We start from the raw sequence: 15677 nt of genomic DNA on the forward strand, positions 1-15677 counted from the left end.
ACAACCCCACCCTTTTTGAAATTGCACCAAATCTATCCCGCTCGCCCTGCCGGATCCATTTGCACTCGTAGTCCGACGATCTCGTCCCAGGCACGGTCATCAAGAAGTTGTACCCACGCGCCATTCCGTAGGCACTGGTCCCATCGACGATGATGCTCTTGATATTGCCCTCATAGTCCACCACCGGGCCCCAGCATGCTCCCTGGCGCTGAAATACGAACTTGATCGATGACTGCATAAGCATATAATCCAAGCTCGGGTGAATGAAATGCAAGAAGATAAGTTAGGGTTTCTGTCTCTCGTCGATGCCGCTGCAGGTCCACCTTCTCTCCGGTGGCCCTAGGGCCATGAGGACGTGGTGGATCTCAGCAAGGGCTGGCGAAAGGGCTCTGTTTTTAGTTGTTTCTTTCAGTATTGCTAGGGTTTGTGTCTTGCTCAGGTAGACGAGACGGCCGTGGCTTCCTGGCGATTGAATAAAGGTCTCCTCGCCTAGCCCTCGTTCCGGCGCTGCGTCTAGCACCGTTGGTGGGCGTGTGGAGGTTTGTCTCCGGCAAATCTATCTTTGATGGATTTGTTCGGATCTCGTCGTTGTTTGTCTACGTTCATGCGTCTTCAGATTGGATCTTTCTGATCTACGTTATTCTTCATCTGTGGCGGTTGCTGTTCTGGTGTGCTGGTCCTACGGGGCCTTAGCACGACGACTTCCCGACTGTCTACTACAACAAGTTGTGTCCGACTCCGGCGATGGAGGGGCGATGACGGTGGCGCGCCTTCGGCTCGCTTCAATGCTGATAGTCGTCGCTAGGTGGTCTACGGATCTAGATGTAATTTCTATTATTTTTTGTATTCGTTGTACTGGCATGATTGAAGATGAATAGATCAGAAATTTTCTCGTAAAAAAAGAGTTTTTTTTCAAAGGGCAAGAAGAGTTTTTAACAGTCTTTTCGTTATTGTTTACTCCCTCCTATGTTCCGAGGAATAAGACATATTTTGTTTCGGTAAGACAAGATTTTGACCAACAATTACTTTCTCAATATTTAACTTATGTGATGATAGTATCACTATCATAACAAAGTATTTTTAAATATGAATCTAGTGACACAAATTTCATGTCATATAATCTTGGATCTATGAAGTAATTATTGGTCAAATGCATGTTTTAACCCATGCAAAAAATGCATTTCTTAACGAAACAACATATGCCTCACTTTAGGAACGGAGGCAGTACTTTTTTGCGCCAGAAGTAGTTGTCTTTCGCTACTATCCTCATCGCAGATCCACCGTATTGCTACGGCGACGCGCATTTAGCGGCATGCACATGCAGTGATGACACTGCATTTTTTTCATTGTAAAGGAAACAACATTAACAGGTGCTGGCTGACAAGTTGCACATATGCACTGCTTCTCCATTCGAGATCAATGCTATACTGCTATGTTCAGTACATTTTTCGGTAAAAGGAAAAAAAATGACTCAAATCGTCGCATCAAGATAATACAGCCGCATCGAGTACAAAACGCGGCCTCTGCATGATAACATGCACACATACAATTACAAACAAGTGCATCAAACAAAGAGAAAACGAGTTTGTGAGGAGGTATGGCAAAAAGAGTTTGCGCAGTTAATACTCCCTCCGTTCGAAATTACTTGTCGCGGAAATGGATGTATCTAGATGTATACGTCCATTTCCGCGACAAGTAATTCCGAACGGAGGGAGTATAACTCAGCAGTTTCTCTAACATTTATAATAATACCAAGCTATATGGGAAAAATGATTCAACTTCTGGTAAGCAAAGGAATTGTATGCAATGTTGATGACGAAGTTGTGGTACCTAGTAAATGTCATGCCCGGGAGATGCACAGCTTCTTAAAACAGCACTAGAAAGGAATGCAAGATGTTTTCTGTGTGATGTACTAAAATGCACGTTGTTCTGATGGCTCTAAACACCCGTCGTTCAGTTTTCCTCCTGGCCAGCATAAGGTTTTGTTTTATCACCAAAGAAAACAAACTTCAGAGAGATCTTATCATGGGCTGTTACCTGTCTTGGCTTGGGGTCCTCGACAGAGCACGACGCCGTGCGCCGCTCGGCGGGAGTGAGTTTTCTCTTTTTCCCTTGCTCTGGAAGCATCATGGCTCCTGAAATCTGATGCTCCCTCTGATCCATATTACTTGTCACAGCTTTAGTACAACTCTCCGATACTTTAGTACAACTTCAAAGTTGTACAAGCTGCGACAATTAACATGGATTGGGGGGAGTACAAAATCTATTTTGTGGTATTATTAGAACTTGAATAGAATACACATCCATGGCCTTTTTTCTTTAGCTCAAGGTGGACTTTATATAAGCATAAAGGAAATCGGGAGGAGGCTTGTATGTATGACTGACAGATCATAGCAAACTGTGTCTTTAGAACTTTAAGACTCTATTTACTAGCTGATTGCAAATTTGGAATATATCCCTTTCTGTAGTTAACGATGATGAGAGAACTTTATCATGCCCATGCCCAGTGGATACCAAATCAATGGTCGCCAAATGATAGAGAGCAATCAGTCCACCGGATATAGCGTAGCATACCTTCTACTCCTCTCACGATGCGGCCGTGGCGGACAAGGCTCCACTTTTGGGGGGGTTTCAATGTCCATCGGCAGCGAAAATGGGACCGGACGCGGCGTCGGCGGTGGACGAGGTTCCTCCTTTTTGGGTTGTTCGACCATCGGCGGTGGCGGTGGCGGAATCACTATGCTCCACCACGGCGGTCTCTCCTGCGTATAAATGGGTGGCGGCGGCAGTGGCGGCGGCGGTGGCGGACAAGGTTCCTGTTTTTTATTATCTGGGCCGCGTTGGCCGATCTGAAATGGGCCAGCATGTTCTGCCAGAATCCACACGATGGTCGTGAGCTCACCGCCACGGCTGAGCTGCCTAGCATGGGATTCCCGGCTGCATCGGGTGCCCGCATACAGCAGCTTGTCCACCCACACGTTGAAGACGAGTTCCAGCAGTTCCGGCATCTCTGACTCATCGGCGCTGAGCAGCACCATGGCAATCTTAGCTCCGTCAGAGACCAGACGAGTTTTATCATGCTCAAAACCCCACTCACTGTCTGCGTCCTTCTTGTCACGGAGGATTCTGGCAAGCTTCTCTTCTCTGCCGCTCACCGTCAAACCGGAACCTTGAATGGAACTGGTCCCAACCTCATCACGCCATACATCCTGCAAGGACTCCTTGGTTACTTCGTACAGGCTGCGGAGAACAAGGCCCGGTAGCATGTGACGGCGCACGGCAACGAGGAACATGAGGTACTCTGACAGCGCCTTGATCGCCTTGGCATGCTTTGTCTCTGCATACAACTTGCCATCATCACTCGTGAGGAAAACTTGCGTGGCGATGTGCCACACAAGGATGTCCTCCTGGAACTCACGGCCAAATGCCAGCCCGAATCTCCGCAGTTTCCTCCGACGCATCTTGACTGCCACCTGACCCCAGAATGTCGTAACGTCATTCATGGAATATGCAGCCTCCTCATCCTTGTCGACCTCATATGTTGATTTGAGTATCGTCCGTACACGTTCGAACACCAACTTCTTGACATCTTCTGAAAGCTTAAGACCTTCAGACTCAGAGTGCCGGTGTTCGTTCCAACCCTCTTCCAATCCAATTTTCTTGGCTGCTCTCCCGCACAGAGTTGCCGTGTCACAGGTACGGGTGCACTCGTGCAGCAGGCTGTACTGCCCAATGGTGCCCGACCACATTCTGTAGCTGCTCGGCGCCATGAGAAGGGCTAGCCGGCCACGGCGCAGAGACACGATGACACGGCGGAGGCGACGCCATATCCCAGACCCAGAGCACAAAACATTGTGGTGAAGCCAGCACCGTGGCCGAGCCTGCAGGAACATGTGCATCCAGGTAGACCCAACTGCCCCAAACAGCCATCTCACGTCCAGGATGAAGGTAGCTACCAGCAAGGTGTAGGTGATGACCAGATCTTCTCTCCTCTGGCCGTCTTTGCTGTAGAACAGAAACAGAACAAATGCCGTGACGGTGGCGATTGGCGAAAGAAAACGGATCAAGTAGCCGCCCCAGGTGTGGACCATGGCTGCCTTGGTGTAGAGGATGTCGTACATGAGAGAAAGCTCCATCTCCACCACCTTGCACATACTCTCCCACCCAAAAGAGAACATTTCTCTGCTTGCATCAAGGTCAGGTGAATCCATGTTGACAGAAGAATCAGTCATTGCACGCTGGCAGAACGGGAACATGTTGTGGGCAACCATCAGGGCTTGCTCATTGTCCAGCACAGTTCCCTTTCTGGAGCCCGAGACATCAGTGAATCTGCTTAGTTTCTTCTTCTTGTTTGAGCTCCGGATGTTGCCCAAGTTGCCTCGCCGTAGTGCGAACACCCTCTCCACATACTTGGCAACACCGACGGTGAGAATGATGATGGATGCCCGAAGCAAAGCTCTGTCGCCACCGCCAAGGTATATGTGCTTGTACACGACATAAATGGCTCCCCCGACCTGCACAAAGGCATTGAGTGCTTGCCGCCCTGACAGCACATTGTCCTCCAGGGAGTAGGCGCTAATGTTGTCCGGGCCGCCGAGATGCTGCAAGAGGAATGGCGCCCAGAACGCGACCAGCTGCGGCTGCTCCTGCAACCTGCTGCCGAAGGACAGGTTACCAAGGGCATACGCCGCGGCCCAGTTGGCCAGCTGGTACGCCAGCCACAGAAGGAGCATCCGCCCACCGGAGGCTGTACGCCGACGAATCCCAGCAAGGAGGATGAGAACAAGATGTGCAGCAAAGCTTGAAAGGACCGCTATCCGGATCATCCCCATCTGGTTCAGCCATCCTTCCATTTCTCCTGCACTGAAACCAAAATTAGATGATAATATCTCATAGGCAATTAAGCTCATACCGGTAATGGAAACAAAGAAAACAAATCTGTAGCTTCAACAGGACAAGAAGGCAGTCACCACATCCCCCGTCCCCCGTGCCGCTCCCGCGAGCGGCCCGGGTGGAACCCTAGATCGCCGCCGCCGCTCCCTTCCTTCGCCTTCCTTCTCCCTCGCCGCCGCCAGGGGACGCCGCCGGGCAAAGCCCGCGCGTGCGCCGGCGGCGGCGGGGCTCCCTCCCTCCTCGCGAGGCTCCTGGGCGGCGCGGGACGGCCGGCCCTCGCGGCGGCGCTCGGCTCGGCGGCAGGTCGTGTCGCCGGCGGATCTGCGGGGCTCCCCTTTGGTGGCGCTGCGGCAATGGCGGCGGCGTGGTCTGCGCGGGGCGGCGAGGCGCGGGCTCTTCCTCCTCCCGATCTGATGGCGCCGCGGTGGCGCCGGCGCTCGGGCGTGCGGCGGGGTCCGCGAGGGTGGTCGGCGCGCGACGTCTCCCTCCCTGATCTGATGGCTCCACGGTGGCGCCAGTGCTCGGGCGGCGGTTGGCTTCGGCAAGCGGTGGCGGGCGCTGGGATCTCGGCGGCGCTCCGGCGTGTGCAGGCGGCGGCGGTCCCTGTGCGCGGTCGGCAGCTCCGTCTCTGACCCGGACGGCGCGGGGGATGGCGGCGGCCCGGCGTGGCCGGCGATTTGGATGCGGTGGTGCCGGTGGCTCGCTGATTGCCGGTACTCCAGGGTCTGCCTGGTGGTGCTGGTGGTGACGGCGGCCCGTGCACGAGAGTTGGATTCCTTCGAACTAATCTGGGTGAAAACTTGCCTTCGGCTTCTGCTAAGGCCGGCGGTGGCGGCGCTATCTGCGTCGTTCCCTTCTTGAAGGCATCGCCGTGGAGAAGTTCAAGGCCACTCTCTGCTATCTCTGGGGAAAACCCTAGATCGGATGACGGCGGCGCTCTGGTGTCGTTCCTCCCTTGGGGGCGTCATTTTTGGAGGTACACACGTGATCGAGGGACCAGTGGACGGATTCTTTGATGGAGCGGTGCTTCATCCTACACACTGATGTCGCTGTGGGAGGATGGACTCGCGTAGGAGGACGACGCTGTCGGGCGTCGTGGTGGCGTCGATGGCAGAAAGACCTGGCACAGTACATGCAACAGTACAGCTCTGAAGATGGATTTGTGGCAGGTGGCTGCGGCGGCCTCATACCCGGCAGGCGTCCTGGTTGAGGAGTGCGCCGGACTGGTAGGTGCCCCATACCCGGCAGGCGTCCTGGTTGGGACCTCAGGTCTTAGATGTTTAGGTTTGGCTGCGATGTCTGTTTGGTATTAGGCCCAGACTATCTGCGCCCCTTCATCATTTGGATAGGTGTAGCGACAGATGTTGCTTAGACGGTGGCTTTAGTCTTGCTGTTGTATGGCTTTGTAAGGTTTTGTGATAATAATTAATAAAGTAGCCGTATGCATCGACCAGATGCAGAGGCCGGGGGTCATCCTCCTTTTTTTTAGAAAAGCTCATACCGGTAATACTGTTGTGATGTTTCGTTAAGCATCATGGTCTAGTAAATTCTGCTAACCGAATTCCAGTTTATTTATTGTATCCTTCCCATGGCACTGATTGACTCACTCTAATTATGGACTCTCTGTTCATTTTTCATGTGACTACTTTCCAATCGGTGGGCTATTATGCATGAAGCAAACCGAATCTACGATTTTACTTTTGGTACGGGAGAACTCTTATGGAAGCAACACAATTTCATTCTGCGCGTGATAGCAAATTAATGGTGGTGCTGTACTAGTGTAAAATAAAAACAGGGGATGCAGCTTGTAAAACTAGTATGGCAGGACAGGACATGTCAACATCTTAACAAAATGGAAGTGATGCCCTAATGGTTATGCACATCGGTTGGCTGCTTAGCTACATCAAACATCACCAGAATTACCTCAATGTTAATTAAAATTTACTATTTCAGAAAAAGAAATCAATAAACTCTGCTCATCTCATCCTGACCAAACCAAGATTTAGCTTATCTTCTCCCTTCTCCAGGAACCCCCAATCACATATATCAAACTAAACCGAATCATTGGCAGCGCAGCAGGTGAAACAAGAAATTTTCGACGGCCAATTAAATCATCATCACAATGACCTTAATTTCTGTAAAAAAAAACTCTTCCAAAAAAAACAATTAAATCTCTGCTCGTCTCATCCTGACCAACCAATATTTTGCTTATCCTCTCGCTTCTCCACGGATCCCCAATCACTTCTCATCCAAAAACCTAAACCAAATCACTGGTTGCGCAGCAGATTAGAACTAGAAATTCTCGACCGGCTGGTAAAATTAAGGGCTAAAAAGAAGGAGAAGAAGAAAAGATCCTCCTAGGCATAACACAGCCAGTCACGAGCTTGGAAGAATCAGGAACGCGATGGTGGGGAACAGAGATCAAGAACCCTAACCGGAGCCCATCAAATCAAAACTGCGATTTACTGAAGAAGAACGGACGCCACAGGCCGTAGTCTTGGATTTGGCGGTTACCTGTGCTGGCCTTTTGGACGGCGGGCGATCCTTCAGCTGCCTATCTCGTCCTCGTCTGTGGCCTGAGTAGCGCTGACATGACGCACTGACAGCAGTAGTCGTCCACGCCGCGTGATACTTTTTTGGGCGGGTTACCCCCCGCGTGGACTGGAGACAGGGAGAGTGGGGACGGAGGAGAGCGACACTCCATTTTAGAGCATGGCTAAGAGCATCTGCATCCGCGATGTGCAAATCTGCCCCCTCAAACATTCACGTTTAGGGATATAAGGGATACCAGTCAGTCCGAACGTTTGAGATCCGTTTAAAGCGTCCGGCTGAGTCGAAATTTTGTGACCAGGCAGCCCGTCCGGGCATTTGAGAAGGATTTAGGATGCCCGACTATAGATACTCTAACATCACACCCAGCCGGCTCCTCACTACGGGCATGTTTGGTAGCCCGTATACATCTTAAATTAGACGAGTTAAGCCAAAAAACATGTTTGATTGTATACAGGGTGGGTTGGCTTGCATCGGCATGAACCTTAAAGCAGCCCAGAGCCTTGCTCGTTAGAAACCCTCAAATCGGCAGTTTCAACAAGCTAGACTAAGTATAGTGCAAAAGGGATGCAACTTGGACATTAACTCCAACAAAACGCTATTAGGCGAGAGTGAAGAATATCTTCATATATTTGTCCGATACTAAAGACCTTGGTTTATTATGTCAGAATAATCAAGACATGGCCCTAGTTGGTTATACTAACGCTTGATGTCTTTTTGATCCCCATATGCCAGATTACAAATTGTGTTTGTATTTTTATACGGTGGAACTACTATTTCATGGAAGTCAACAAAACAGACTTTAGTAGCAACTTCCACTAACCACTCTGGAATAATTGCATTATATGAAGCCTCACAAGAGTGTGTATGACTTCATAGAGTGATTAACCATATTCAAACATCACACAGTATTGGTTCATTAGATTCATCAACCTATTATCTATGAGGATAATGGTGTATGTGTTTCTCAAATGCATATGGGGTATCTTTAAAGTAATATCACAAAATATATTGCTCCAAAACTCTTCTTTCCTCATCAAATACAGAAAAATAGAGAACTTGATATTCTGCCAACAAAATCTTGTGGCAATCTTACAGATTTGTTCACTGAGTCTTTACCAATAGCTGTATTTTAAAAATGCAATCATGGCATTGGCATAAGACGACTACGAGATTGGCAAAGTTTAGGGGAATAAAACTCCTAGAACTAAACTTATTAATTATCATTTGATAATTAAAATTGTACTCTTTTCTTTATGAGTTTTCCAACGGATTTCTCATGTAGGCCTGAATGAGACAATTAATTATACTAACAATATATCAAATTCTTGTTGTTCTCCCAATATTTATTTTTTGGAATACATATGCAGTACAAGATCAAAGATTTTTAAAGTTTTCAAGATTAAGAATTACTCCCTCCGTCCCATAATATAAGAGTGTTTTTTACACTATCATGGGACGTAGGGAGTATTAAGAAAATGCAAGACTTTCCAGCACTCAAGATATATAAAGATTCTCAAGACAATGAAGCTTAGAAACAACATTGTCCAAGGGGGAGTGTTAGGAGTCAATTAGCGTTAGATTTAGGGTAATTGGGCAGTCAACAGATTCTTTAGTATATCTCGTAACTAGGATCTTGCGTTCTCCCGATGTTGTGTATAGCGAACCGTTGTTGCGTCTCTTGTAAATGATGCCACTATTTGTAATCGATATTGTAAGCGCCTATTCAGGAATATAAATACCTAAATCAATCTGCAATGAAGACACCCGATTCACTTCAATCTTTCTCTATATCTCTTCACAAAGGCAAGGACTTGTGTGTCCTTAGAGTGGTGGATCAACCTCTCCAACCAAGATGTAGAACTGTCGCCAACAATTTGAATTTGGGTAAACAAATCATCATGTCTTCACCAAGCTTATGGGTTCTATTCTTCGATAGCTTTACTTTCAGCACTTTGTCGTGTTTCAAAGAATTTCTCCCTCTATCCTTCTTATGTGACTGTTGTGAAGACATTTTAAGTACTTGTCATTTTGTTCCTTATTTCTGTTAAGCGTTGTACTCGTTATTTCGTGTGAAGGCTTTATCATTATTCTATTGTTCAGTTCCATTGCATTTCATTGCTTTTTTTATTGCTTACTAATGTCTACTACACACTTCTATTTTTGTAGACTCTGTTAGGCCTCCAAGCATAGAGTTTTCTAGGACAACAATAAATTTCCCTCAAATGGATGACCTAAGATTTATCAACCAACAAGAGGTGTAGGACAATTGTATTCTCTTCTCAATCAACACTGCAATAAGATACAAGTAATAGTTTGTGTCCCCAACACACGTAGTACAATTTTCATTGTATCGGTGCACTCGTTCGGCAAAGAGATTGATAAATTTGATGGTAGATAGATAATTTGGATGGTTTTTTTGGTATTTTATGAACATTTAAAATAGCAAGGTAATAAGATGGAAACCCAAAATGAGGTTTGCAATTGTTGGAAACAAGGTCTGGGGTTCTTAGGTTTCACTAGTGTGTCAACTCTCAGCCTGATAACTTTGTTAAAATAATGATGTAACCTCACAAAGTTGTAGGAGATATGCCCTAGAGGAAATAATAAATGCCATTACTTATATCCATGTTCATAATTATGTTTATATTCCATGCTATAACTGCTATGGTTCTCGAGTCTGCAATAACACGAGGCTCGGAGGAAGACTCATATGCACGTGTGGAATAATAAAAGGTAAGAAGTATTCCTAGTCTGGCCTCTAAGACTAGCTCAAGTGTTGCATGATGATTCTGTTTTCCTGATCATGGGCATGTCTATGCCAGCAACTTTGAGGGCACAATGTTAAGAGAACATTTGTGTTGAATCGATCCGGATTGATGTTATGCTATGAGATTCGTTCGTCACAAGTTAATGGTACATAACACAGAGATGGTTAACGTTTGCATAATTCCTTAGACCATGAGAGTATCGAGTTTCTTCTTACTTGCTTCATGAACTATGGGGTTTGTTAAACATCATCCGTAAATGGGTGGCTATTACGGCGGCTTACGGGTTCATGGAAAAGTGTGTCAAGTAACTTGATAGCTCAAGATTGGGATTTGCTCCTCCGACGATGGAGAGATATTCTCGGGCCCTCTCGGTGTTACGGTATCCATCATCGTCTGGCCAGACACAGTGTGATTTGATCACAGGGATGCCGCAACACGGAAACGAGAAAAAAGAACAAAACCAGTAACGAGGTAACTAGCATAGTGGACAAGTCGTTGATCCATAGGGATGCAAGTAAATCTCACCTCGGGTATTTGTAACATATCACAAAGCAACAGGAATAGCACACGACAACTGGAGGTTCACTCGAATATTCATTCGTGTGGGTATAGGGGTCAATATGGGTGTCCACGGCTCCGATGTTGATCACTGATCGAAAGGGGTTCCAGGTCATGTCTATACTTCACCGAACATATAGGGTCACACGCTTAAGGGTCATCTATCTGTTGAATACAAGACAGGGAGTCTGAGAGAAAGTCACTGATACGTCTCCAACGTATCTATAATTTTTTATTGCTCCATGCTATATTACCTACTGTTTTGGACTATATTGGGCTTTATTTTCCACTTTTATATTATTTTTGGGACTAACCTATTAACCAGAGGCCCAGCCCAGAATTGCTGTTTTTTTGCCTATTTCAGTGTTTCGGAGAAACAGAATATCAAACGGAGTCCAAACGGAATGAAACCTTCGGGAACGCGATTTTCTCATCAGATAAGACCCAGGAGACTTGGACCCTCCGTCAAGAAAGCCACGATGCGGTCACGAGGGTGGAGGGCGCCCCTCCCTAGGGTGCGCCCCCTGCCTCGTGGGCCCCTTGAAGCTCCACCGACGTACTCCTTCCTCCTATATATACCTACGTACCCCCAAACGATCAGATACGGAGCCAAAAACCTAATTCCACCGTCGCAACTTTCTGTATCCACGAGATCCCATCTTGGGGCCTGTTCTGGAGCTCCGTCGGAGGCGCATCGATCACGGAGGGCTTCTACATCATCATCCAAGCCCCTCCGATGAAGTGTGAGTAGTTTACTTCAGACCTACGGGTCCATAGTTAGTAGCTAGATGGCTTCTTCTCTCTTTTTGGATCTCAATACAATGTTCTCCCCCTCTCTCGTGGAGATCTATTCGATGTAATCTTCTTTTTGCAGTGTGTTTGTTGAGACCGATGAATTGTGGATTTATGATCCAGTCTATCTATGAATAATATTTGAATCTTCTCTGAATTCTTTTATGTATGATTGGTTATCTTTGCAAGTCTCTTCGAATTATCAGTTTGGTTTGGCCTACTAGATTGGTTTTTCTTGCCATGGGAGAAGTGCTTAGCTTTGGGTTCGATCTTGCGGTGTCCTTTCCCAGTGACAGAAGGGGCAGCAAGGCACGTATTGTATTGCTGCCATCGAGGATAACAAGATGGGGTTTTTATCATATTGCATGAAACTATCCCTCTACATCATGTCATCTTGCTTAAGGCGTTACTCTTTTTTAACTTAATACTCTAGATGCATACTGGATAGCGGCCGATGAGTGGAGTAATAGTAGTAGATGTAGGCAGGAGTCGGTCTACTTGTCTCGAACGTGATGCCTATATACATGATCATACCTAGATATTCTCATAACTATGCTCAATTCTGTCAATTGCTCAACAGTAATTTGTTCACCCACCGTAGAATGCTTATGCTCTTGAGAGAAGCCACTAGTGAAACCTATGGCCCCCGGGTCTCTTTCTCATCATATCAATCTCCATCACTTTATTATTGCTTTGCTTTTTTACTTTGCCCTTTTACTTTTTACTTTGCATCTCTATACCAAAAATACCAAAAATATTATCTATCATCTCTATCAGATCTCACTTTCGTAAGTGACTGTGAAGGGATTGACAACTCCTAAGCGCGTTGGTTGCGTTGAGCTATTGTTTTTGTGTAGGTACGAGGGACTCACGCGTAGCCTCCTACTGGATTGATACCTTGGTTCTCAAAAACTGAGGGAAATACTTATGCTACTTTGCTGCATCATCCTCTCCTCTTTGGCGAAATCCAACGCAGTGCTCAAGAGGTAGCAAGAAGAATTTCTGGCGCCGTTGCTAGGGAGTCTGCGCAAAAGTCAACATACCAAGTACCCATCACAATCCTTATCTCCCGCATTACATTATTTGCCAATTTGCCTCTCGTTTTCCTCTCCCCCACTTCACCCTTGTCGTTTTATTCGCCCTCTCTCTCTATCCACCCTCTCTTTCTCTATTTGCCTCTTTTTGCCCGTTTGCCTTTTGTTTGCTCGTGTGTTGGATTGCTTGTTTGTCGCGATGGCTCTTCCTAGATTCGGTGATCTTCACCTTAAAAGGTTAGAGGAGATCGGAAACAACGTCAGGAAGTTTATGGTTTTGCAATTTGAGCATAATAATTTCTTTAGAAATGAGCTTAAGGAACAAAAAGGTTTTATGAGTTATATGAATAAAGAGCTCGATGATATGTCTAAAGAATTTGATGGTATAAGATCCCAAATTGCTCGTCTTGAAAAATTAACTGTTGAAATTTTGGATATGCAAGCTACCTTAGTCAATAAGATGGCCGCTAAACCGCATTCCTATGAAAATCAAGATGAAGATCTAAAAGTTATTGATGTGTCTCCTATTAAATCTTTGTTTTGCAATATTAATCTTGATAATGATGGGACTGGATATGATCCACCTTTACCTAGAAGGCGTTCTAAAAATTCGGAGTATTTAGATCTTGATGGTGAAATTGATAAAAGTGGGATTAAAAGAAATAAAACCCTAGATGATGCTAAACCCACTATATTAGATTTCAAGGAATTTAATTATGAAAACTTCTCTTTAATTGATTGTATTTCCTTGTTGCAATCCGTTCTAAATTCTCCTCGTGCTTATAGTCAAAATAAAGCCTTTACCGAACATATCGTTGATGCCTTGATGCAATCTTATGAAGAAAAACTTGAGTTGAAAGTTTCTATCCCTAGAAAACTTTATGATGAGTGGGAACCTACTATTAAAATTAAAATTAAAGATTATGAATTTTATGCTTTGTGTGATTTGGGTGCTGGTGTCTCTACTATTCCCAAAACTTTGTGTGATTTGCTAGATTTCCGTGATTTTGATGATTGCTCTCTAAACTTGCATCTTGCGGATTCCACTATTAAGAAACCTATGGGAAGAATTAATGATGTTCTTATTGTTGCAAATAGGAATTATGTACCCGTAGATTTTATCGTTCTTGATATAGATTGCAATCCTTCTTGCCCTATTATTCTCGGTAGACCTTTCCTTAGAACGGTTGGTGCCATTATTGATATGAAGGAAGGGAATATTAGATTTCAATTTCCATTAAAAAAAGGGCATGGAACACTTCCCTAGAAAGAAAATAAAATTACCATATGAATCTATCATGAGAGCCACTTATGGATTGCCTACCAAAGATGGCAATACCTAGATCTATTCTTGCTTGTTATGCCTAGCTAGGGGCGTTAAACGATAGCGCTTGTTGGGAGGCAACCCAATTTTATTTTTATTCCTTGATTTTTGCTCCTGTTTAGTAATAAATAAATTATTTATCCTCTGTTTTGGTTGTGTTTTTTGTGTTTAATTAGTGTTTGTGCCAAGTAGAACCGTTGGGAAGACTTGGGGAAAGTCTTGTTGAACTTGCTGTAAAAAACAGAAACTTTAGCGCTCACGAGAACTGCTGTAATTTTTATTTGGAGAGTGATATTTAGTTAATTATTTTTACAGATGATTAATAGATAAATTCCTCACGTCCAGAAATTTATTTTAGAATTTTTGGGGTTCCAGATCTTGCGGTAGCTACATATTACTACAGACTGTTCTGTTTTTGATAGATTCTGTTTTTCGTGTGTTGTTTGCTTATTTTGATGAACCTATGGCTAGTAAAATAGTTTATAAACCATAGAGAAGTTGGAATACAGTGGGTTTAACACCAATATAAATAAAGAATGATTTCATTACAGTACCTTGAAGTGGTCTTTTGTTGTCTTTCGCTAACGGAGCTGATGAGATTTTCTACTTTAAGTTTTGTGTTGTGGAGTTTTCAAGTTTTGGGTAAAGATTTGATGGATTATGGAACAAAGAGTGGCAAGAGCCTAAGCTTGGGGATGACCATGGCACCCCCAAGATAATCTAAGGACACCTAAAAGCCAAAGCTTGGGGATGCCCCGGAAGGCATCCCCTCTTTCGTCTACTTCTATCGGTAACTTTACTTGGAGCTATATTTTTATTCACCACATGATATGTGTTTTGCTTGGAGCGTCTTTTATGATTTGAGTATTTGCTTGTTAGTCTACCCCAATCATCCTTGATTTACACACCTTTTGAGAGAGCCATACATAATTTGGAATTTGATAGAATACTCTATGTGCTTCATTTATATCTTTTGAGCTCTATAGTTTTACTCTAGTGCTTCACTTATATCTTTTGAGTTTTATAGTTTTACTCTAGTGCTTCACTTATATCTTTTAGAGCATGGTGGTGGATTTGTTTTATAGAAACTATTGATCTCTCATGCTTCACTTAGATTATTTTGAGAGTCTTAATAGCATGGTAATTTGCTTAATAATAATATGCTTGGTATTCAAGATTTGTAAAACTTTCTTTTGAGTGCGTTGAATACTAAGAAAAAAATTGATGCTTGATAATTGTTGTGAGATATGAGGATGGTGATATTAGAGTCATGCTAGTTTAGTAGTTGTGAATTTGAGAAATGCCTGTGTTAAAGTTTGTGATTCCCGTAGCATGCACGTATGGTGAACCGTTATGTGATGAAGTCGGAGCATGATTTATTTATTGATTGTCTTCCTTATGAGTGGCGGTCGGGGACGAGCGATGGTCTTTTTCTACCAATATATCCCCCTAGGAGCATGCGCGTAATACTTTGCTTTGATAACTTCTAGATTTTTGCAATAAGTATATGAGTTCTTTATGACTAATGTTGAGTCCATGGATTATACGCACTTTCCTTCCTTCCACCATTGCTAGCCTCTCTAATACCGCACACTTTTCGCCGGTATCATACACCCACCAAATACCTTCCTCAAAACAGCCACCATACCTACCTATCATGGCATTTCCATAGCCATTCCGAGATATATTGCCATGCAACTTTCCACCGTTCTGTTCATTATGACATGCTCCATCATTGTCATATTGCTAGCATGA

The 15677-nt window shown here is 44.9% G+C and overlaps 1 protein-coding gene across 5 annotated transcripts; it reads right to left on the bottom strand.

Moving 5' to 3' along the window:
• Window positions 1-1327: 1327 nt before the first annotated feature.
• LOC125539764 (uncharacterized) lies at window positions 1328-7576 on the bottom strand. Of its 5 annotated transcripts, XR_007297012.2 has the most exons (4): window positions 7329-7411; window positions 2575-4858; window positions 2038-2154; window positions 1328-1965 (listed from the first exon to the last, which is right to left on the bottom strand). XR_007297012.2 is itself a non-coding variant. In XM_048703274.2 (3 exons), exons 1-3 carry the CDS (start codon window positions 7336-7338, stop codon window positions 2127-2129), a joined length of 2322 nt encoding a protein of 773 aa, XP_048559231.2. In that variant the 5' UTR covers window positions 7339-7411; the 3' UTR covers window positions 1328-2126. The 5 variants fall into 5 exon arrangements, 4 of the variants coding, with proteins under 4 accessions (XP_048559231.2, XP_048559233.2, XP_048559232.2 ...); XM_048703274.2 differs by having other exon boundaries at window positions 1328-2154; XM_048703276.2 differs by lacking the exons at window positions 1328-1965; window positions 2038-2154 and having other exon boundaries at window positions 2287-4863; window positions 7408-7576.
• Between the last annotated feature and the right edge of the window lie 8101 nt (window positions 7577-15677).

Source organism: Triticum urartu, chromosome 2A, assembly GCF_056163025.1.
Source record: "Triticum urartu cultivar PI428250 chromosome 2A, HENAU_Tu73, whole genome shotgun sequence".
In the NCBI taxonomy this organism is placed as follows: domain Eukaryota; kingdom Viridiplantae; phylum Streptophyta; class Magnoliopsida; order Poales; family Poaceae; genus Triticum; species Triticum urartu.